We start from the raw sequence: 25,036 nt of genomic DNA, 5'->3' as shown, positions 1-25,036 counted from the left end.
AGTTAAGAGATCGACCGTAAGGGTTTAATCCACCATTGATTGATTTTGCTTGAATAAAAAAATTAGGGTTCCATCATGTCACGGGTGCCGATTGAACCCCCGATCTCCCACTCCAAAAAGCGGCACTCTATCCAACCCAACTAGCATGTGTCGGTCCAAATGATGTAGAGCCATACATATAAACCCCCCCCCCCCCCCCCCCCCCCCCCCCGGGCGGAGATCTGATGTCTCAAATCCCTCGGACCCATCGATCAAACACCCGCCATTGATCCCTCCATTGTGGCCCCGTGTCACTTATAAACGAGGCCCCCATTGCCTTTGATAAATAAATAAAATATATATATAGATGGATGATGGATCCATACCTTCCTTTTCACTTTAATTGTTTTGAGTACGGAGGTGACTTTCAACTTATACTTATGCTCCTACCTTTGCATGTGAAGTCTTCCCTTTATTTCATAGCCTCACATCACAGGACACTTTTCATTTTGATGGCCAAAGTGACTCTCGACCTTGTTGGCCACGTGAAGGAAAGGAATAAGGATATTTGACCATTTACAATTAGGACTACATGTCAAGATTTGAAATGTTTAAGGATAAACCACTGTTAAGGATAAAAATTGATAGGGCATATGTGTATTGTGGGTGGGTGGACGAGCGACAGAGAGAGAGAGAGAGAGAGAGAGAGAGAGAGAGAGAGAGAGAGAGATTGATCTATTGATTGATTGAATTATCATCCACGGAGGTCAGAGAGCCAGGCAAGCGGAATGGAAAAACAGAAAATGGGTATGTGATTTATTGGCAGAGGCCAAAACCTGCCCAGAAAACCAATTTTCATTGAGCTTAGTTTACTGACGCTCTTCACAAATTGTGATGGTGTATGTTGAGCGGCATGCACCCCCAAAAGAAAGGAGCATTCATGCCTTCCAATGAAGCTTTGTATAGCCCTCTCATTCCTATGCACAATCCCGAAAAGATATATTGTACAAAAACACAATCTTCCGAGCTGCAAACACAGGGAGCTGCCGGTGAAGCAACATATAGATGTGCATATAGTGGCAGCTCATGTTTGCTGAATTCTGCCTCAGCTTAGGCAAACTCCAATGAGGTAGAATAACACTAGTCGCACGCCCTTCTTGGTCTGAAAGACGCAGTTAGCGGGGCATGGTCAGATAAAACATAATCTTCAGGCCACAAACCCAGCTCTACCTCAGGAGGAAACAAAGAGGCATCCTGTATCGCTAGGCCTGGGGCAGTTTCTGATCTGACGCTCGAATTGAAAACATCGGTGGGCGGACTTGCTGCCCATGTCATCTCTTTGGATGCCCTAAGACCATTGTTGGAAGATTGGATGCCCTTGTTTAAAATGCTTCCTGCCATTGGAAGCATAACCTGCAAAACATAATTGTCTCAATAACCTGCTCAACAGAAGTTGTGCATAGTCTTTATTACTTCACGAGTGTTATGAATACCTCAGCTGAACTGTCTATCAAATCACTTGCATCCACATACAAACTCTGCATTAAAACTTGAATTTCCTCACTAATGAGGCTTTCAGCACACCTTTCCGTTAGCCCTCTCTGCATATTAAAAGAAAAGACAGCAAATTTTCATCGCTTTCCTGCTCCTTAAGAAAACAGCCAGTTTCAGAAAAGAAGAAAAACCCTTAGTATTTACAATCAATTTACCTGATGCAGCATTCTCTGCAAATCATAAAGAGTTAACTTGATGGCCATCCCTTTTGGTTGGATACAGCCAAGGATATCCTTCCATGATAAACCAGCCTCACACATCTTTGTCTGCACCACACCTCAAAGCTTAGGAAACTTCCTTATTACACCACAAGAACATACAAGAAGCGTGAATAACAAAATCTCTCACTAACCATGATAATGCCAAGCACTGCTTGTCCCCAGCTTGTAGAAAGGGATTGTAAATTGTTGCTAGGGTTGCGTAACCAAATGAAGTCCACACCACAAATATTTCCACGATGATTCCTATGACTTACCCACTGTGACACCAACACAATTTGTTACGACTCATACTTACAGGTTGAAACCCCCAACCCCCCCCCCCCCCCCCCCCCCCCCCCCGCCCCCCCGGTTCTCCCGGGAAAAAAAGGAGACAATTTGCAACCCAGCCAAGAGCTTCTTACCTGATGAGCATCATTATCATTGTAGCTGTGTGCACTGTCATAACATGATACAAAGCCTTGAGATCGGAGAAACTTATATACATGACCGCGTTTGCTGCCATTCCAATCCCTGCTTTGCCAGAAACCATGCTAAGAAAACTGAAAAACTCACAACAGACAAAATCAAACTAGACATCATTACCACAAGAGAGGTCCAATACTAACCCACAGAGGATCACAGGAGCAGAAGCCAAACCATATTCAACCTTGAACTGCTCAAGGCACTCAAGAATCTTGTAAACCTGCTCAACAAAGAGCATGCAACGTTTGGTACAAGTACTGACATTTATATACATGTGAAGCTTGTCAATTCAAATGATTTACCTGCCCGAGGCGGACGAGGCAAAAATTAGAGTCATGTGGAAACAATAAATGTGTGTTAACGAGCAGCAATTGCTGCTCAGCAATTTGATTCCTCTTGAAGAAAGGTACCCTTACTCGGAGGTGGAAGAACTGGGCTACTCTATCCCCACAATCATTAAACTTTAAGTCTTTGCAGTTCAAAACGCTAATACGGTCTCTATTTATAGCAGTGAGAAGACCTGCGGAAACCAATAATCAAAAGACGTAAGGAATGCAATTCAACAAACTTAAATATCTTTTGTACAATTCAAACTGATGCTCACCATCTCCTCTGTCGCTAGTTCTAGCAAGCCTAAAGGTGTCATACCCTGCACAACCGAAACTTTCCTCATACAGGTGCACCAACTCTTCATTGCCGAGCCAGAATTCCTGATTCGAATCCAATTAGGAAATTTAATTGACCTTGCCCAAAAAAAAAGAAGGCCCTTTCATACACAAAAAGACTTGTGCAAACTCGGATCCTTACTTGCAAGCATATAATGGAAGACCTCTTCAAAGTTAGCATATTGATGATCTCTGCATTTCGTTTGAACCAAGCATCGTGATACTGGCTCTCTCTGCAGTCCTACAGTTGTGACAGAAGTGCGTAAATACAGATTGTCACCAACACAGAAACAATGGATAATGTGGGGTCGAGGCTCGAGCATGTAGGCTGCAAGAGAGCACACAATGTGCGACATCTGCCTTTTGACCTGGCAACGTCACAATGCGAAATGTCTACTTGGGAATCATGGTGCGTAACAGAGTTGCGCACTAAACAGCTGCTACAGAGTTGTAGAATTCTGATGTACAATTGCATGTGTGCGTGCGCATGTGAAAATTACGGGCACACAGAAAGAGGAAGAAGCGGAAAGGGGGGGGGGGGGGGGGGGAGAAGCAGTAGGGATCCATTCCACACTCTCGATGTCTCATGTCAGGCAAAATAGAAATGCCGCTAAGAAAAAGAGAAGAAGCGGTGTGTACCTCATTTCCTATGCGTTTGTAAATGGGAGCCAGAATGTTAAATGTAGTGATTGAGACGCAGGCTTCAGGCAGCACCTTGTCACTCTTGCTCTTCTTGAAAGATCTGCAACGATCGGACCTTACAGGGGTGTGCTCATGATGCCGCCGAGATGTAGACGCAGTAGGGCTGGTAGACATAAGGAGGTGATCAATATGGAGGTATGTCGAGTAGAATTAGAGCAAAGTCGAATGGGAAGGGGGAGGATCGCAGGCCAGGAGAAGCTCTGTACAGAACCGAAACAATTGGTAGATCAGAGAAGCGATGGAGAGGGCAGGGAAAGACGCGGATCTCTTGAACAGGGATAAGGGTCAAGATGAAAGGGTGCAAATGGAAACTTGTTAACGTCGCAATGGGAGTCAAGAGGGAGATGTGCGCAGAAATGCAGGAAGCCGGGAGTCAAGAGGGAGATGTGCGCAGAAATCGTCGAAGCGATGGAGGTGGCAGAGGAAGACGCGCAGGGATAAGGGTCAAGATGAAGGATCGCAAATGGAAACTTGTTGACGTCGCGATGGGAGTCATGAAGAGGGAGATGTGCGCAGAAATTGCCGAAGCAGGAAGCCGGCTGGAAATTGATATATCGAGGGGAGAGCGCAGTTGTAGCGAGGCTTGTACTGTCAAGTGGCACCACCCCTTTTGTAAACAACACTGTTTTATGAAAGGGCCCCTCTCTCTCTCTCTCTCTCTCTCTCTCTCTCTCTCTACGGGTGTGTGTGGGTGTGCTAATAATAAGAGAAAATGGTATAACTTTTTTATCACCCAAGTGTGGTAGATTTGTTATGCCATGAATAACAGGTCTTGAGTTCAACTCTCCTCGTCTGCGGCTAGATATTTAAGGTCTCTTGGGATAGTTTCCTACGACGTTAAAACTCTCTTCTTCTTCTTCTTCTCTCTCTCTATTCTATAGGCGTCTTCAAAGGAATGCCTCTCTCTCTAGTTGTCAAGAGAGTTTGAACCCAAGACCTTGGCCATGAGAGGCTCTTGCTCTTATCATCTGAGCTAGCCCTTAGGGAGTCTTACCCAATTCTATATGATGGGTTAGTTTACCTGAGCTAGCCCTTAGGAGCTCTTACCCAATTATATATGATGGGTTAGTTTACCTTACCTCACGGGGTCGGGTGTGTGAGGTGTAATCTCTCTCTCTCTCTCTCTCTCTCTCTCTCTCTCTCTCTCTCTCTCTTTTGGCGGATCGGCTTTGGAGATCAACCTCCTTGATAACAATGTCATCAACCTCTCTGTATGCTCTTCCAATTGCTATAGCTCCCCAGTGAAAGTCTAACATCTCTTTGCACTTGAGAGCATCGTCTTGGTTGTTATCTTTGGTTGGTTGATTACTATGCTCAAGATTAGCTTCGCTCATCGGCGCTCTCTCTCTCTCTCTCTCTCTTGTGGTGTACACGCAACGTGTGCATCTTATTTCTTGCTTTGAGCACTCGGGATTCTTGGGTGGCCCGTAATATATTTGGACATAAGTTGAACGACATTTCATCCCTTTTACAACCAGCTAATCAAAAAGTAAGTAGTGTGCCTCAACCGTTTTCCCTCGGTTGTAGGCAGTTTGAGAACCTATCTAAAATTAGTATGCAACCAAGTGCTCCAGCCCATTAAAGAGAGCATGTCTTTTTTCTTGCAAGCAACGATTGATGTTGCCAATGTTGCATGTGCTTAAGGGTTGGCATTGCAATCGTTCAAGATCTTGCACGTCTTGAACGACCAACACGGGTGTGTGTGCTCTCTTTGTCTCTCTCTTTCCGAGAGAGAGAGAGAGAGAGAGAGAGAGAGAGAGAGAGAGTTGTCCTTGCTCCCACTCAAGTATTGGGTCTTGAGCTCAACACTCCCTCAAATTGATTTTTGAGGTCTTTGTTACTCCAATGTTATACGTGTCTCCTTCTTCTTCTTCTCTTTCCAAATAGACTCATCTCTCCGAAGCAAAAAAAGTTAAAAAACTAGGCTACTTTGCTATGTTGTATTGCTACCATGCAAGCTTCTTGTTTTTTTTTTTTAAAAGCAAAACTCACAATTGTGAGTGAATTATATTTATCAACCCAAATAATTACAAAGTCTTGTCATGCTCGTGTTGAGTCATGACGTCATCCAGGGACCATAATTACATCGGCTATCAGGGCAACCATTCCAACCAACTCGCCCCCTTATCCTTGATACATAGGGTCCCTTGTCATGTTCTTCCGAGATGTTTTCATTACGATAGCCAAGATTTTTCCCCGTCCTAGGCATACCCTTAGCTATCAACAAGGCACAAGTAGTCCTAAACCAATCCTCCGAGTGTTGCTTACGTTTGAGCCCTACCATGCAAGCTTAAAGGCATGTTTTTTCTCCATGAGATCTTTTTCATATAACATCTATTATCACATATGTGTGATGTGATACACCTACAAAGAAGAACCACACTCATCAATTGCATTCAAAAATGTGAGGCCTATACACACACACATACACACACACACTTCCACATAGACCAAAATAATTGCCACAAGGACAATAATAGAGTCGTTGAGAGAAGAACAAAAATAACTAATATGGTATAAAATAATCCCAAGAGATCTTCAAGATTTGATGAGTTTTGAACTCAAGAGCTATTATTCAAGAGGAAAACCCGGAGAGAACCAGAATAACCAATCTTGTTTGTGTGTGTGTGTGTGTGTGTGTGTCACAAAATTGTGCTAATATCATTAACCCTAACGGAATTATATTGACAATAGAGAACATTTCATTAAGGATATTCCCAATGAAAAAAAAGAGAGTGCTTGGTTGGAGTCTACAACAAGAAACAACATAACTAGTTAGCTTGGCATGAACAATAACTTGAAAGAGAGAGTGCTTGGTTGGAGTCTACAACAAGAAACAACATAACTAGTTAACTTGGCATGATCATTAACTTGAAAGGGAGAGTGGAATTGAAATTGCCAACGATTGAGGACACGGTTCACTTGGAGCCGGTCCCCCCTCTAAAAGGACTTTGTATTATAGATTCTCCCATGAAAGGGTTCGCACATGTAGCATATCACTAGCCACAATGGCTGCTACTGATGATGTGGCTTAAAGATTCCAGTCCGCAGGGGCCCCAATGCAATAGTAGGACTTTCAACATAGTCGCCCACTATGGGTGCGCGATTGTAGCTGGAAAGCCCGCTTTGCCAATAGGGGCCAGGGGCATCAGACGAAAGTCGGAAAACGAACACACACATGTGCACAAAACAGCTCCAGCGGCTTCATCCGGATTACGCGAAAGTTGGAAAACCTCAGAGGCTCACAACACATGTATGCACCCTTTGAAGGGAGACTTGTATACAATACAATCTTTGTGTTCTGTAAGACCATTTGGTGCCATGAAGATGGAAAGCTTCATGCACCACAATTATGCTTCATGCACACAATAAAACTTGGCTTGGCTTCAATCCCAAGAGCTCAAACACCTTCAAAGGTGGAGAGAGCTAGCGAGGAGTGCAGATGGAGAACAAGGGTCTCATTGATACGATCACGATTGTGTGATCACGTTAATAATGCAAGTAGTTACACACGAAAGACGTGATCACATTAATTGTTAACGTGATTTTAATGGTGACCTACAAAAACCAATAGAGTCAATAAGCCGATTGGGTTTTGCATTTTCCCTACAGGCCCGCCAAGAAAACATTGAAGCCCGACAGGCCGCTGGGAAAATGAAAAAGCCCGGCATGCTAGATTGTATATAGTAAAACCTCTTCTAACTTTGGCATTTTGACTAGGCAAATCCTTGGAGAGTGGGGTACAATTATCTCCTTGTGAATTGACCTAAGGTTAGAGAGTCACGGGTCCTTTTTTTGGGTCGAGCGTGATTATTAATACGGTAACCACTTCTAGAAATATTTAAATCCTTCACCAAAAACAAAGGTATGAAGCCAGAACAATTAAATCTTTGGAGAGTTGTGCTCATTGACGAAGCCACTGGTCCATAAAAGAGTCGAAGTTGGTTTTAGAAGATGAGCATATGTTGATAGTCGAGGGTCGGATGCCTTGTACTAGTGTACTGAGTATATAAAGATCCTTGAAGTCTTGCATTTTACACCATCATAGGTTTACATTGATATACATTGTCACTGCACAATATGAGAGCTAGAATCCAATTGGGTGAAAAAAGCTTTTATATATTGAACTGGATGCATAAGGTGGATACAATCCATGATTGGATACAAGTAGACCTCAATTGTGTAAATGTATTGAAGATTTCATTGTTTGTTTTATGCATTGGTTTACATAGGGAGTGCATTGTGTATTATGAAATATTGTAATGGAAATGCCCTATGAACATGGAGAGTGGAATTAAAAGAATTATAGTGAGCATTTTTATTAGACTATTTTGAGAACATAGAGTTAGTGGTAGCAATATAACCATTATTCTCAATTAACTTGGCATGAACAATACTTTTGCAAGAGAGAGAATTAGAAAACTTGACAAAAGTTGAGGACCGGATTTATGTGGAGCCGACCCCCCCTCCAATAGGCTTTTGTATTACAGATTCTCCCATAAAGAGAGACTTGATACAATACAATCTTTGGTTTCCTTGAGACCTAGGTGATGCAATGAAGATGGAAAACTTCATGCATCACAAGCATAACATAACCTTTGTAAAAGCATAAACCATCCTCGACCTCAGTCCCAAGGCTTCAAACACCTTCAAAGGTGAAGAGAGCTAGCGGGGAATGAGGGTAGGGAAGAGGAAGAAGAAACATTTATATGAGAAAGAAATAATTTCTCACTTATCATCACTCTTCTTTCTTAGCATAGTAATGAAGATGGAGAAGATGGCAAGCTTAAACATTGAAGCATGGCTCTTGGTTGGATTTGAATTCCATAGTCAAGAGTGTTGGTGTAGGCTCTCAACTTCTCAACAAGCTTGGAGAAGGAGATAGAGTTCTTGCACTTGGCACTTCACACAATGAGAGAGAGAGAGAAAGAGAGAGAGAGAGAGAGAGAGAGAGAGAGAGGCCATGCACTTACTAACCCTATGCTTGATGACTAAGGCGATTGAGGTGCTTAACCCTTCTTGTAGGGATAGAAGTTGACTTCAAGCACATGCCTACCTTCAAGCATGCACCTTAGTGTCAAGCATATCATGCACTTTTAATTATCAAGCACCTCAAGCATAGGCCTAGATTTAACCTAAGGTCTAAGGACTTTTACACCAACCATTGGAAGTCTTTAATGAAGCTAACCCTAAGGTCTTAAGATCCATTTCTAGCTCTTTGATATACCATCTCTCATTTGGACCCTTTGACTTTGGCCACGTGTTGAGATAGATCCTGTCAGGACAATGGTAGGACCCGGCAGCCGGCCAAGGGCTAGGGACTAAATGGCTCAGTACGGCTAGGAGCCGAGGGCCAGGCATGCGTTAAGGGGACCTACTTGCAAGGGCCAAGGGCTATAAGTAGGGAGGTTGGGAGGAGAACCACATGCCAGTCTACCCCTTGTCCCTTCACTGGTATCAGAAGCTCACGGAGGAGGAGGGAAGCTATGGAGGAGGAAGAAGTTGAGGGTTTGCATGATTTCGATTATCTCTCTTACATGATGTTGATTAGCTCTCTCTCTCTCTCTCTCTCTCTCTCTCTCTCTCTCTCTCTCTCTCTCTCTCTCTCTCTCTCTCTCTCTCTCTCTCTCTCTCTCTCTCTCTCTCATCGGAGTTTTCATGGCAACCTCATTTGGAGAGCCGACAAAGCAGGCCAGAGGAAGCGACTCTTGCACACAGACAAGGCTGAATTTTAACTTGCACAAAACTGCTCCATCTTGGGCTTGATGGATTCGCCAGGCAGTGAATAGCCTTTCTCGTTCCTGGAGCGGGTCAAGAACCCGATGTAGCGCGAGTGTTGATGGAAAAGTTTCCCTGCGCAGCAGATGCTGCCGCCATAACCAAGGTGGGAGTTTTTTTTTCATTATTTTTTTTTACCACTAGGGCCAAGGGACCACCCAAGGGGGTTGTCTCACCCAGGGGGGCCGCCTCAAGTAAGGCATGCCTGGGTTGACCGCCATGGGCAAAGAACGGCATGCATGCACCTCGTACAAGCTTCGTTGTGCCATAGGCAATAAAACCATGAACGACAAGGTCGTGTTTTCCAGGAATCTCTATTAGTTTTTTGAGTTGTCGAAGCATCAATGGTGATGTAGCTCTCGCGTTCAAGAAGCTGCGACGATGATGACGTGAATAATATTTGTTGTTGACCTTCAAAGACAAGGTATGAATATTTGTTGCGCTTTTCTTAGTTAATTAGTTCTCAGTATGCAGTTGTCAATTGTTGTACTGGAGCACGGCTCACTTGGTCTCCAAGGTGTTGTTCTAATCGTTTAGCAAGGCTCATTCATTAATTACAAGACTGTTGTGTTACGTACAACACTCCATAGTTAGCCCTTGCAACTTCTTATCATGCATGGCATGTATATATCTACAAGGGAAATGTCCCAAGCAAGGCTTTCATTTTTGTACTTCTAGAATCTGGAGTATGCTAGGAAACTATCCATTGGAGACATTTCTACAACTGTATGGTATGACCATTTCATGGTTGTGCCTAGGACGAGTTCTACTAGCTATAGTAAGGCAAGTGTAGGCAAGGCCTATAGTTTGTCATGCAAAACTACAAACCATTTCCTTCTGTGATTAGCATAAGCACAACAAGCACGATTTTCTCCATCATCAGTACGATCAGACATACACGGCATGTCTTGAAAAATTATCGTGCTATGCCTAGGCCGGATGTTTTCAGTCAATCCGGATTTGCAAATAGCTTTTTCATGCTTCGACAACCAATTCCAGGTACGCTTTGTCGATGCATTACAATGCTCCTACTCCATTGTTATCCACATAACTTGATCTACAATTAATTGCTGTATCTCTACATAAAGTAATGTATGAGAATCGAATGATAATCTTTCCATGCACCAGACGTGCATGCAATTTAGGCACTCCAAGCACAAGCACGGCTTGTGACAGTTGTTTTAAGCATTACACTTTGTTGGCATCAAACCAATGCTTAACTTGCCAACATGACTGAAGCATGACTTGAGTACCTACAGTCCTGATCTGTTGCACGGATCAATAGCAGTTCACTTTTACTGCCCATGAAATCTCAAGGAGATTGGCACAACCTGTGGCTCGACTTCATCAAGGGTGAACAAAGCTCGACATGGCCGACTTGTTGTCACTGCTTCTAGAAGCCGGCAAAGATGCTCGCCACATGGCACTAGCCAATTTCAATAGAAATTGCTTGACAAGGTCAATTATCGTTTGCCATGCTCTTTGAACGCCGGTACCAGTATCTGTTTGGGCATCTTGCATCGAAGATTCTTGCAATTGGACTATGCTACAAGCATACATAATTGGCGCAAAAATTGGCAATATGATTGTAGGTTATTTCATTACATACTAGATGGGTGTATATGATATATACAATAATTCTCGCTCGCGCAACAGATAGGGCTATGAGCTGCATTTGAGCGATTTTTTCCTTGACATCTAAAGACAACTGGTTACAGTAGAACAACCAAGTCGGACAAATTTATGTTTTGTTTGTTTTTTCATGAAAACATATTTACATTGTTTGTTATGCAAAGCAAGGTGCTTTGCCAGTTTCACATGAAGCAAGGCTTCTAAATCGTGTTAAGATACTACCCATTGACTTGGCATCAAGGGCATGGGCATGCAAGTTTGGGGAACTGGTACGATCAAAAATTTGTTTCCATTTTAGGCGTAGCGACATCACGTTATGATGTATCACAACCACGACAGACTGTGCAAGGCACTTATGGTTTTGGCTCTCGCGCTTGAGACCGTCACAGTAGCCAAGGGATTACAACCTTACATGCAAGGCATGCTAGCCAAGTGGACTAAACTCCACCACATCATGGATTATGCTTCTGTTATAACACACTTTGTCAAGGACAAGATAAGTTTTGGATTGTTTCACATACTTTTGGTTGCTGTCAACGCACAACAACACTACGAAGAACCTAAAAAACACGACCCCTGTAGGGTAGGTGCGTCAGGATATGTTTTGTGTTTTTCTGTTACCTATCTCGATGAGAGCGTCATACCAAAAATCCGTGGTATGCTTAAAGGATAAGCTACAAAACAAGCAGAAGATGCCTAAGTGCACACATTCTAGGTACACACTCTAGAAATTTACGAAAAGTTCCTCAGCCAGCATGCTCTTCTTCTCTCTCTTTCTTTTTTCTCTCTAAGAATAATGAAAACTTGTGAGTCAGTCTGAGCCAAGGTGCTCTAACTCTCAGCTACAAATTGGGCAAGATGTCATCCAAATTAGTCTTCATTGGTTCCACGATTAAACACTAATTGCCATAACGGCTATGAGCCACACACGCTGGCTAAGATTCATTGTCAGATTTCGGGTAAGACACAACTCTTGGAATTCCTTGGGTACTTGTTCTTAAGATCGAACAGATCTGCCCAGTGGAGTACACATCGAACACATCAACGTTAATGAACAAGAAAGAGTCTTGTCATTACGAATGTTTAGGGTGTCATTTTTGCACTACATGCTTTTAGTGTGACGCTTAAGTTGAGTTTTTTAATCTTCAACTCACATTTGTTGATCTATACCACGGAATCTAGAGGCAGCAAACAGTTGAGACAGCACGGCTGTTCATACGAGCTAGGCATCTCACTTGGGTGGATTTCTTGCTCTCTCTATAGCACTATGAGTGTCTATGGCATCCCAGTTTTGGGGTACGACCCAACGGGTGTTTAGTAAAGCACCCCATAGGCATTGAGGATCACTATTGATCTATCCAAGTTGTACTTTCAAGGAAAAACATCTGCAATCTACCAGGGGGTAGTGCACAAATTCAACATTCAAGTTGATTCTAATCATTTTTATACACGGTTAACTATGTTGATTACAGTTACCTGCTAGTTGAACGGTTTCTACAAAGGGTCTTACCAAGGGGTTTGACTATGTAGATTCTACCCAACGGGCTTGGCTTGCAAAGGCAACACCCAGGGTTTCCAATGTTGATTACAGTTACCTGCTAGCTGAACGGTTTCTACAAAGGGTCTTACCAAGGGGTTTGACTATGTAGATTCTACCCAATGGGTTTGGCTTGCAAAGGCAACACCCAGGGTTTCCAATGCAATGTTGCTTGGTTTTTTCACAGATGGGAGACATGCTCCTGTGCATTTGAATACAGGTAACTGAATTTTCAATTCAATCCCCAGGGCCATGCCAAGGGCATGTCGAAACAAGTATTTTGGGCCGTAGTCTCCAATGTACATTATGGTGTTATGAACCCACTTGTCGGATTCGATTTAGCACATGTTGTCACATGGGATACAACATGGTCTAGGGACTCAAGGAGTTCGGTTTAGCCAATGTGGAGCAAGGCTAATGAGGGTCCCTCTCACTCCTGTTCCCGGAGTGTTTTTCAGTTACCTCCACACACAAGTACATCTTGTACTTGCTGGATGTCGCTTTTTTGGCCATCCTTATTTGAGACATATTCCACATGTGGTGAATATGAGTCTTTGGGACAGACACTGGCGCCGCTATTTCAATTATGTGTTGCGACGATGTCCCTAGGTGCTGGTCCCATCTGTTTTCTAGACCATTTTCAACACGACGTATCAAGAGCAATTTCAGTGGCCAGAAATTGTCGAATACTTAGAATGACTTATTAAGGTACAAGTGCTGCTAAACAACATTACAGATGGTTGTTTTACATATAGAAAGGCTATGAGTTGTTAATGAAAAAGTTTCATTGTTTGTACCTAGAAGTGATCATTGTTTCACCTTTTATTATGGTTCAGACATTTCAGCAAGGCTTGCAAATGATTGCAAGTGAATGTATTTAGTTTCTTTTCAGAACTATTTCCATTCCTCTTTAATGTGTGCTACGCGCATCACATTTACCATAAGTATGGGTAAGGATGGGCCCTAGTGTTTAGCAAAGGCTGATTTGGAATGGCATGCATATTCATCAAGTTGTTGCGTATGAAGCATTTTACACTCTAGGTACAGTATCTCTATGAGATTTCTTTTAGTTCTACCAATAGAGGTCATGGCTTGGTTTGGGTTCTTGTGGAATGTTGTAAGATGTTGTGATCCCCGTTTACCAGTCATCTGGGAAGATTGTCTGTAAACCATGGGGAAACACACCTCAGTACTGTCAGTATCTCTATGAGATTTCTTTTAGTTCTACCAATCACCAATAGAGGTCATGGCTTGGTTTGGGTTCTTGTGGAATGTTGTAAGATGTTGTGATCCCCGTTTACCAGTCATCTGGGAAGATTGTCTGTAAACCATGGGGAAACACACCTCAGTACTGTCAGTTATCCAAGGGGATAGGCAGATTACAAAGTGTAATCTTGGACTAAATGATATGAAAAGTGTGTATATTAGCACAAAGCACTCCAATTAATAAGCATTTATTGCTCGTCTTGGAGTTTACTTACTATCAGTTAAGGCATGTTTTGCGACTAGGTTTAGTCTCTTCATGTATAAGTCAAGTTCTCAACCTTGAACACTCGTTAGGGTGGGGTTGTTTACTGATGATGAAAATTGAGAACAAGTCAAGGACTTAAACTTGGCTGATGAGTTATGTCAGCAAATTATTTTCATGGAAAGTAACAAGAGGGGTTCTTTTTGGTACATCTTTGTTGTGATAAACTCATTTACCATGCTCATGAGCGTTCTAAATAGAGTCTACACACTATGTTTTGATAGAAATCGATACCATCAGATGGTTGCAAATGGACAACAATGTAGAAAATCAAGATGTTACTCTTGGTTTCATTGAACCTCCTACTGAACCGGGTTCTGCTCAAAGGATCCATGAGGGATGTCACGGTGGAAAACATTAGTGTTCTTATGAAGATACCATCACTTGTTTTGTCGCAGACAAAAACGCTTATCCAAGGGGGGAGTAATGTCAGGACAATGGTAGGATCGGGCAGCCGGCCAATGGCCAAGGACTGAATGGCTCAGTACGGCTAGGAGCCGAGGGCCAAGCATGCGTTAAGGGGACCTACTTGCAAGGGCCAAGGGCTATAAGTAGGGAGGTTGGGAGGAGAACCGCATGCCATTCTACCCCTTGTCCTTTCAGATCCATAAGCAAATGTCTATATTCTAACCCTTATTCTCGTTTATTCTCCCACATTAAATGATCAATTTAATATGAGAAAATCATTTGAGTTGGTTAGATATTTGATTTTATGACAAAGATTGTTAGTGCATGAGATGGACGATCATAGATATTATTGCTTTCGTTTGTGTTTTGCAAATAATTATCATTGTTTCAATGTAAAAGTTGATTATTTTGTGTAGCATGTGAAAATAGATGTCTTACTGTCTGCAAATTGCAAAGGGTGTATAATCATTCCTCATATTTATAATTGCATTGAAAAATTCATAGCTCGTTGTTGTATGCATAATTCCAGGTAGAGAGTGCATTGCATTGTGTATAATTGCTCACAACATATATGGCCAATATCATGTGGATTGACAAGAGTGCATTGCAAATCACACGTTGTCTAGATTTGATTGGTTTCTTCATGATTTTTTTTCTAATAAATATTGAGAAGTAGAAAAATACTTCTATACACTACAACATAACCCAAAGTTATCGACGCTTTATATATCGACGCCCGTGCCTTTCCACGCTCATATCGATGTACTTACCGTCCGTCGATATACGCGTCGATACCTGCATCGATATGACTGTGGATATACGCGTCGAAAGACTAATTTTCCCACGCGTATATCGACGCAGGTATCGAAGGAAGTAATTTGGGGGGAAAAAAGCCGAACCCGCGCGAAGGGGCCATTTTCGCCCTCAATGCGCGCGTTCTCAGATCTTGGCCGAAACCTGTTGCGAGGTATTATGGCACTCTTCCCCCCCCTAACCCCCCCCCCCCCTCTCTCTCTCTCTCTCTCTCTATCTCTATCTCTATCTCTCTCTCTCCACATCGTGTGTGTGTGTGTGTAGGAAAGAGAGAGAGAGAGAGAGAGAGAGAGAGAGAGAGCGGTGCGTGTGTGTGTGTAGGAAGAGAGAGAGAGAGAGAGAGAGAGAGAGAGAGAGAGAGAGAGAGAGAGAGAGAGCGGTGTGTGTGTGTGTGTGTAGGAAAGAGAGAGAGAGAGAGAGAGAGAGAGAGAGAGAGAGAGAGAAAGAGAGAAGTGTGTGTGCGTGTAGGAAATTAAAGAGAGAGATAGAGAGCGGTGTGTGTGTGTGTGTCGGAAAGAGAGAGAGAGAAGTGTGTGTGTGTGTGTGTGTGTAGGAAAGAGAGAGAAAGAGAGAAGTGTGTGTGTGTGTGTGTAGGAAATTAAAGAGAGAGAAAAATGTGCGTAGGAAATTAAAACTAGAGAGAGAGAGAGTTATGGTTTGCGTAGAAAATTAAAATTAAAGAAAGAAATGAAATGAAATGTTATGTTAACTCTTCAAAAGGCCAAAGTGACCTATGAGACCAGAAAGTTACAATGTGGTAGACTCATACTAGGTTAGAATAACAAAATGACAAAATAACATATTATGGAATCCTAAACCGCTGGGTGTGGACTAAGCAGCTAAAACAGCTAGCTGAAACCATCTGTAGTTCATTAGGTAGTCTTAAAGCAATGTCAATAGCGCGTATGGAAATCCATAGGTCAATGGGTTTAAATTAACGTCAAATACACAAGCCGTAGGTCAAATCCGGTTGCGTTTTTTTACGAAAAAATGCAAACGGACTTCGAAAATGGCTTCTATGCCTACTTAAACCATCTATAGACGATTAGGTAGTCTTTAGGCAATGTCAAGAGCGCGTATGGCAAGCCGTAGGTTAAACGGATAGAAGAGACGCCAAATACACAAGCCGTAGGTCAAATCCGATTGCGTTCTTCTTCGGAAAAACAAAAACGAACTTCGAAAATGGCTTCTATGCCTTCTGAACTATCCGTAGACGATTAGGTAGTCTTTAGGCAATGTCAAGAGCGCATATGGCAAGCTGTAGGTCAAACGGATAGAAGAAACGCCAAATACACAAGCCGTAGGTCAAATCCGGTTGCGTTTTTCTACGGAAAAACACAAACGGACTTCGGAAATGGCTTCTATGCCTACTGAAACCATCCGTAGCTGATTAGGTAGTCTTTAGGCAATGTCAAGAGCGCGTACAGAAAGCCGTAGGTCAAACGGATAGAAGAAACGCCAAATACACAAGCCGTAGGTCAAATCCGGTTGCGTTTTTCGCAAACGGACTTCGGAAATGGATTCTATGCCTTCTGAAACCATCCGTAGATGATTAGATAGTCTTTAGGCAATGTCAAGAGTGCGTATGGAAATCCGTAGGTCAAACGGATAGAAGAAACGCCAAATACACAAGCCGTAGGTCAAATCCGGTTGCGTTTTACTACGAAAAAACACAAACGGACTTTGGAAATGGCTTCTATGCCTACTGAAACCATCCGTAGACGATTAAGTAGTCTTTAGGCAATGTCAAGAGTGCGTATGGCAAGCCGTAGATCAAATGAATAGAAGAAACGCCAAATACACAAGCCAAAGGTCAAATCCGATTGCGTTTTTCTACGGAAAAATGCAAACGGACTTCGGAAATGGCTTCTATGCCTTCTGAAACCATCCGTAGATGATTAGGTACTCTTTAGGCAATGTCAAGAGCGCGTATAGAAAGCCGTAGGTCAAACGGATAGAAGAAACGCCAAATACACAAGCAGTAGGTCAAATCCGGTTGCGTTTTTCTACGGAAAAACGCAAACGGACTTCGGAAATGACTTCTATGCCTACTGAAACCATCCGTAGACAATTAGATAGTCTTTAGGCAATGTCAAGAGAGCATATGGCAAGCCGTAGGTCAAACGGATAGAAGAAACGCCAAATACACAAGCCGTAGGTCAAATCCAGTTGCGTTTTTCTATGGAAAAACGCAAACGGACTTCGAAAATGGCTTCTATGCTTTTTGAAACCATCCGTAGATGATTAGGTAGTCTTTAAGCAATGTCAAGAGCGCGTATGGCAAGCCGTAGGTCAATGGGTTTGAATTAACGTCAACTACACAAGCCGTAGGTAACCGTAGGATGTTGAAGAAACTATGGAACTAAAAGAGGCAAAGGGGTTTTGCCCGCTACATGCATTGCCATGTACACCTGGGAGTGCACGTATGTGTTTACCCATCTAGGATTTGACCAATAAAGACGATATTTTGACTCAGTGGTCCTCATCTCCGTACACCTCTGGACCGAGGTGTACGGAGATTGGGCAAGACTAGAGAATGCGAGGTAGTTTACATTGTGAGGAGTATATATATTAAAACAATATTCATAATCATTGTAGATGGCAACGTCATCAACTAACATGGAGGAAAAGATTACATGCTCGTGCACGCTCTGCAAGTATCAAATTCTGCGCAAGCGTAGGATATGTAATGAGCATGTACACAAGTACGGAGAGTTTGCTAAAGAAACCGTACAGAATCTACGATACGACTCTTACGGAACGGGCATTGATTTTCGCGACATAGCACCTACATCTGAGAGAGAGAGAGAAAAAGGATTATGCGTGAAGGTCCGACCAATATAGAGCCAAGGATGGAAGCAGAAAAGGACTTATAGACAGCAGACGATGGCATGCAGGAGATGTTGGATACCTTCTTCCAAACAAGTGAGGAGAACGCTAATGAAGCAGCACCAGAAGCCATGCGCCTATCTCCTGAAGACATGTTGAGGAAGTTGGCATGTCAACCAATTTATGAAGGCGCCAAAATATCGACGCTTCGTACTTGTCTGGCGTTTTTGAATCTTCAGTCAATGTACGGGTGGTCAGATGCAAGCATCACTGCTTTGTTTAGGTACGTAATTTATAAAAGGCATTTTCCGATTGCAACGATGACGTACTTGGAGAGCTTTTTAATTTAATGTGGCTTAAACAGGTTGTTGCGGGAGCAACTTCTCCCAGTTGGCAATGAAATGCCCCCCTCCAGGCCAGACGCAAAGCAACTATTGACCTCAGTTGGCTTGGACTACAACAAGATTCATGCATGTCCAAATGATTGCATTCTTTTTCGCAATGAATTCACAGATTGTCTGTCGTGTCCTAAGTGCGGAGCAATGCGCTACAAACAAGATGCAGTTGGCGAGACAGTGCCAGCTAAAGTGTTGCGGCATTTTCCTATTATTCCTAGGATAAAAAGCATGTTTCGTTGTGGTTCCATTGCAAAGTTGATGCGGTGGACTTCTTCGAATAGATCCACTGACACAACATTTAGGGTGCCTGCTGATTCAAAGGCCTGGAGGCACATTGAAGATACCTGGCCACATTTTAAGAGTGAACCACGCAATTTGCGTTTGGGCATGGCAATGGATGGAGTCAATCCATTTGGCTTGAGAAGCTCGTCATGGAGCACTTGGTCTGTGTGCCTTATCAATTACAACCTCCCGCCGTGGCTTGCCATCAAGAAGGGTCATTTGATATTAATCTTGATTATACCTGGTAAGTTCAAGGCAAAAAACATGGATGTTTATCTAGCTCCACTAGTTGACGAGCTCTAGGAGTTATGGCATGGGATCGACATAGCAGATGCGGTTGAACCACTAGGACAACAGCATGCAAGGATCCATGGACTTCTTATGTGGACTATGCATGATTGGCCAGGATACGGAGAAGCTTCTGGTAATGGTTCTTGATTTACAAAATTCTCGCTATTCGCAAGAACTTTGCCTTGGCCTGATTCATGCTTTAATATATGCAGGGCTAACAACTTCGGGATACAATGCATGTCCAATTTGCGGGCAGTCCTTGGATGTGCGCTATTCTGCCTCTCTTCGTCGATGGGAGCAACATGAGGGGCAACCTGTTCCAGGAATGAAACGTTTGTCCATTCTCCATACGTTAATTTAAAGTTAATTTAAACAACTGTGTTCTGACGCTTTATTTTACTTTCTTTGTGCAGGACTTTAGTATGGCAGACCGGTTTCCAGATCCGGCTTCTATGAGTGCAGATGCATTCATGGGCTTTGTTACACGGATGAAGCCTACTCAGATGGCAGAGGCTTCTAAGTACTGGGTAGCCAGAGGCACGGGTACTACGCCTCTGGGCTTCACACCCGAGGGTCCGACGCCTGGGGGGGGCACCTATGGGTACGACGCCTGCTTCTCCCATCACGGTCGCTTCCACACCTAGGGGTGGGACAGAGGCGGGTACGTCCTCATCTCCGCAGCACATGCGCACTCGCCGATCTCGGTGATCGTCAGGTGGAGGTGGTGGTTGTTGTGGAGGAGGGTCCACAGATGCTTCGACCCCTCCTCGCTCACGACCCCCGTCCTACCCAGGCACACCTCTCGACACACCTCTTGGCACACCTCGGACACCTTGGGGGGCACACGATCCTAGTGCCTCCAAGCTCTATACTGTACGGCCAGATGGTTCTGTTGACATGGATAGAGTTGGGACTGAGATGAGACAGCGGATTCGCCAGCTCGCGGAGCTACAGTTTTCGACTAGCATTCTGACATCTTGGGATCAGCAGGAAAAGAACAAAGTCACTTACATAGTGGAGACCATCCTGAGAGAGTACCTGTCTGCTCCGGGTTCTGACGTTGTTCCGAGGAGCTGGATCAAGGGTGTTGCACGGGACACCGTAAAACATCGACGAGATGCAGCTCGGAAGGCTTTCAAGACTGGCTCGCCGAAGCATTCGGGTATCCCACACGAGACGTGGCTTCAGTTCAGGGAGGATGAGCGGATAGCAGCCACACGGTTCAGACAGCAGCGTGAGGCTGCACAGATACGACATATGACCAGGGGGACATCTCATCTTGGCAGCGGAGGCTTCGACACCTTTCGCTATGAGTTTGTGAGTTTCTAATCCAATCTTAACTATGGAGTTTTTTAAAACGCGATGAATCATGTATTCTTATTACTCTGATTTTTGTATAAACGCAGAATCTTGCGATGCATCGAGCCCCGACACGTCAGGAGGAGTCAGATGGATATCGGAGAGGTATCTATGAAGTATTGAATGATCTTGATGCTTCAGGAGAGCCTGTAGACTGGGCGGCCTTACAGTCTCGCTAATCGCTTGAGGTGAGACGTTAATATGTGTGATTTGATTTAATTAAGTAATTATATGTGAATACTAATTTTGTGTGACGTTAATATGTGTGATTTGATTTAATTAAGTAATTATATATGAATACTAATTTTGTGAGTTGTCCTATGTGCAGGTTGTGACGCCTAGTCATCAGTGGCCCGGATTTCATATATACGCTTTGTGAGACACAGACACGCTTCTGTGTCTCCTTTTGTATAGACATATATAAATGGTTATGATTATTGTTCAAACAGTTATTGTTTTCCTTATGGTTATGGTTATGGTTATTGTCATTGTCATTGTATAGACATGGTTATTTCTCCTATTCTTGTATAGACATAGTTATGGTTCAGGTTTTGTTTATGGTTATGTTTAACTTTCTGCTTATGCTTATGGTTATTGTTAATTTTGTTTCTGGTTATGATCAAAGTGGTTATATTGGTCGGTTATGGTTTTAAGTTATGATTATGGTTTTAAGTTATGCTTATGGTTCGTTATGGTTATGCTTTTAAGTTATGGTTATGGTTCGTTATGGTCATTGGCCTTAAATCTCATGTGAGATCCTACATGGATAGCATGTAAGAGGCGTATACATGATTTTTTTTTTTTGAAAAGTTTATGTAAAAACAAAGGGAACTCTGCCAAAATTTCTGCGGGAGCACGGTTGATTTTGGTGCTGTTCGCTTTCTTGGGCAAAGGGCAGGAAGTCTGGTTGTGGTGCCTGTGTCCATCTTTTCATTGGGCACAGGCCAGGCTACCTGTCCTCTGCCCAAGGAAAAATTTTTACTGTTATGGTCGTCGATATACGCGTCGTTATACCCGTCTATACCAGCGTCGATATACGCGTCGCTGTCCGCGTCACTAATAAAGCCTTTCCATGCGTATATCGACGCTCTTTGCGACAGTTTCACAGGGACGCATATATCGACGCGTATAGCGGCGTTAAGTGTCGCTATATACGTCGATAACCCCCTTTTTTGTTGTAGTGATAGTTGAACATCTAGTTCTTATGCTTTTAGTATTGAATTGAAAGCAATGGAGCAAAATGTCAGCACAAGTGGTACAAAGAAGGCAAAGAATAAAAAAGCACTTGGCAAAGAGTGAGATTATGCTACAACATATGCGTGTTGGGGTAAAGTCGCTATGCCTTTTCCCAGGGCCGGACGTCAGGTCCACCATGTGTACACTTCCTTATTCATTATCTACATATGAATAAGGATCTCCTCACTAAACACTTCTAGAGGTTGCTCCACCCATACTCTCGTCCTTCTCCCTCACAAAATCATGTGCTTCTCCCCTTCCCCGCACGCACCGCACCGCGCACATGCGCACTCACAAGTGGTATCAAAGCTAGTAGGTCTCACTTATCAGTGCATCGCCTTTAAGTGGGAGTTTGCTGGGGTAAAGGCGTTGCGCCTTTGCCCGGGGTTAGACTTCTAGTGTTCGGCCACCCACCCACCATGTGTACACTTCCTTATTCATTATATACATATGAAAGAAGAGCTTCTCACTAAACACTTACAGAGGTTGCTCCAATCATACTCTCATGCTTCTCCCCTTCCCAGCATGCACAACACTGCATCATGCACACATGCATTCGTGCACATGCGCACTCACATGGCCTATAGATGCCATAATTGGGTAGCGTTGCCATAGAGAGTTTCAGAACGCTAGTTCAATGTGATTTCTTCTTGTTGCCAAGATTTTCAAGCCTAGGGTAAGACTAGGGGGACAAGGCCCTAATCTAGGCATGTATGGTCAAGGGGGCTCCTAAAATATGGACACATGGGGTCTTTATTGGGGCAAGGCGATTAGCACCAGGTAGTCCCTTGGTCTTCACATTGGTATCAAAGCTCAGGGGAGAGGGGCAACATGGAGGAGGCATTGCATGAAGCATGCATGGACTCTCTCTCTCTCTCTCTCTCTCTCTCTCTCTCTCTCTCTCTCTCTCTCTCTCTCTCTCTCTCTCTCTCTCTCTCATACAAGGCTATGGCGGGTAGAGGTCACCGGGTATACTGTGCAAGAAGGATCACTTGCATGGTGAGGGGGGAATGGAGGGCGTGAAATGGCCCTTGCACACATGATGGTGGCGAGGTCAACTTGCATGAAATTGTGCATTTTATCTCTCTGTGGATGTGAATTTTCCTATGGGGTAATCTTTGTCTCTGCACGGCAACCAGCCAGCCACTCCCTGCGTGCTAGCTCTCCTTCTTCCCCGGCACAAGTTGCCTATAATAAGCTACCATGTCTATTCTTTTTGCATGCATTTTCATATTGGGTGCCCTAGGCTATGGCCATATTGATGGGATGTCCTCATGTAGAAAATAGACCCCACTTGCATATTCAGCTCAGCCAAAGGGACATTAAATTTGAATGAACATGCACTCAACCTATGAGCAGCCTATGCTCCTCTCACATTTGGCTGTATGAAAGTGTGCATGGTGACTTTCATTGGCAAGCTTGATGACGCTCATTCGGAACATTGAGACCATGCTGATGCACTATTGTACAGCAAGGAGATATTTTTGCATCCATTTTCAAGTTGTCTATATCTAGGTGGGTTTCTTGCATTCAAATCAAGAGAACGCAAGCATATGCACAACATCAACAGAGACAGCACATCAACTAAGCAAGGTCATAAGGTTTGAGATTTCATAAGTTACGTAGTTTTTCTTGCTCCATGCATGATTTTATGTTGCAAAGAAGTACCATGTCTAACCAAGGTGGTAGAAAATTCCACTGGTCAACAAGGTTAAAGTTAATTGAGCTTTCTTATTTTTAACTCAGGTTGTTGCCTTTTCTTATTTTTAATTCAATCTTGTTTTTTTTTTTGCAAACAAACACCCACGCTTGTCAATCTAATGGCTATTCGTACAAAGTGTTACCAACTTTTCCATGGCTTGGACACTAAGATTTACCTAATTGGAGTAAGTGTTCCAAGTGGATGTGATTCCTATCATGGCTATTTTAGGATTGTATGGCCAAGGAGCCATTTAGAACCTCTATCATCAAGGGTTTGCGAAGAATAGTTTGTGCATCTGCTCTTAGCATGGGAAAATCTTTGGTACGCTTTATTAGTGTGATAATTACTTGCATTAATTGTAGGTACTTTTCCTATTTTCACTCCAATGTACAACTCAACAAGGTCAATTATTTGTCAATGCATGGCAAGGTTGCTTTTATTTCAACTCTACAAGGACATACTAGATTCTTCAAAGGTTTCAAAGCCCTTGAATTTTGTACTTGTGGATCAGGCTTGCATGAAGTATGGTTATCATGGCTTAGCCCTTAAGAGTTTTATTGTGCATGGCACGTGCATGTTGGCAGAAGCATTCGTCCATCATGTTTTATTCTTATGATATCCTTAAGTGAAGCAAGGATCATCTTTACGCATATTGCATAGAAGCTTCCAAAGTTTGGAATATGCAATCAACATACGAACTTGGGGGGACTTTGAAATGTGTCTGAATGGTCTTTCATTGGGTTTTCGCATGAACCAAGCCAAGAGGGTTATAGGGTACATATGACAGTTCTCAATCTATCAAAAACCATGGCTATAAGCCAAATTCAAGCAAGGACCAACAAAAATGGACTAAAATTTTCTCTCTATTGGCCATAGATGGTCACCAAGGCTAGGCAATTTTTGGTTCTTCTTGTTTTTTTTTTTTTTTGTCTTTCCACGTTACTTTGGAAGGATTTCCTATTTTGCAAATCAAAGTGCTTTGAAGACCATTCCATGAAGCACGGCTTCTACTCCATGCCAAGGTATTGCTCATTGACTTAGGATCAAGGACAAAGCACGTAGGTTTTGAGAATTGGAATTATTGGGATATAAGCTCACGTTTTACGTATGGAAACATCAAATTGTGATGTATCCATGCCAGTATAGATTGTGCAAATCACTTATGGTATCGGCTCAAACTATCGAGGCTATCATTGTAGCCAAGGCCTTTTCAATCTATTTCTTGCACTTGCATGCACGGCGTGCCAATAAGGTGGAATTCATTCCACTCAATCATTATTGATTCTTCCACTATAACGCCAGCTACTCTATCAAGAACATCATTATCCACCTAATGGTCACAATGGATTATGTTACGAGACTGGGCACCCTCATGTTGTATGTAGTTAACTGCAATTGGGATAGCTGGATTATTGGTTAATTATGTGTTGTCTATTTGATTTTATTAATAGTGAGTTGATGATGATTTGTAAAATGGAATTCTAAGAGTTGAAAAGGAGGTGCTGGCAAATAATAACCATATCGATCATTTTACCTTTGCACAATATTTTAGACTTTTTATTCAATAAGCAATTGTGGCTGCTTGTAAATAGCTCTAGTGAGAATGCGCCCTTATGGGACATGCAATAAGTGATGGGCTCCATTCAAGTACTAAAGTGGA

At 43.0% G+C, this 25,036-nt stretch overlaps 1 protein-coding gene and 1 pseudogene across 1 annotated transcript; one reads left to right on the top strand and one right to left on the bottom strand.

The window, feature by feature from the left end:
- Nucleotides 1-697: 697 nt before the first annotated feature.
- LOC147450225 (putative calcium-binding protein At1g02270) lies at nt 698-4,176 on the bottom strand. Its single transcript, XM_086519507.1, has 10 exons — nt 3,521-4,176; nt 3,024-3,122; nt 2,821-2,926; nt 2,519-2,736; nt 2,360-2,436; nt 2,156-2,264; nt 1,886-2,011; nt 1,689-1,799; nt 1,473-1,580; nt 698-1,392 (listed from the first exon to the last, which is right to left on the bottom strand). The coding sequence occupies exons 1-10, from the start codon at nt 3,695-3,697 to the stop codon at nt 1,120-1,122; spliced, it is 1,404 nt and encodes a 467-aa protein (XP_086375633.1). The 5' UTR covers nt 3,698-4,176; the 3' UTR covers nt 698-1,119.
- A 13,955-nt stretch (nt 4,177-18,131) lies between these two features.
- LOC147450224 (uncharacterized) lies at nt 18,132-23,992 on the top strand (annotated as a pseudogene).
- Nucleotides 23,993-25,036: the final 1,044 nt, after the last annotated feature.

This window comes from Adiantum capillus-veneris, chromosome 9 (assembly GCF_014529385.1).
Source record: "Adiantum capillus-veneris isolate H3 chromosome 9, ASM1452938v2, whole genome shotgun sequence".
NCBI lineage: Eukaryota > Viridiplantae > Streptophyta > Polypodiopsida > Polypodiales > Pteridaceae > Adiantum > Adiantum capillus-veneris.
The sequence above is the reverse complement of the archived record's forward strand: the minus strand, read 5'-3'. Positions and strand labels throughout refer to the sequence as shown.

Excerpts from the sequence above, each read along its gene's own strand:
- LOC147450225 (XM_086519507.1), bottom strand. The coding sequence starts at position 3,697 with ATGTCTACCAGCCCTACTGCGTCTACATCTCGGCGGCATCATGAGCAC. Across the intron at positions 3,123-3,520 it reads ACAAACGCATAGGAAATGAG|GACTGCAGAGAGAGCCAGTA; the intron begins GTACACACCGCT and ends TCACAACTGTAG. Across the intron at positions 2,437-2,518 it reads GCCTCGTCCGCCTCGGGCAG|GTTTACAAGATTCTTGAGTG; the intron begins GTAAATCATTTG and ends TTTGTTGAGCAG.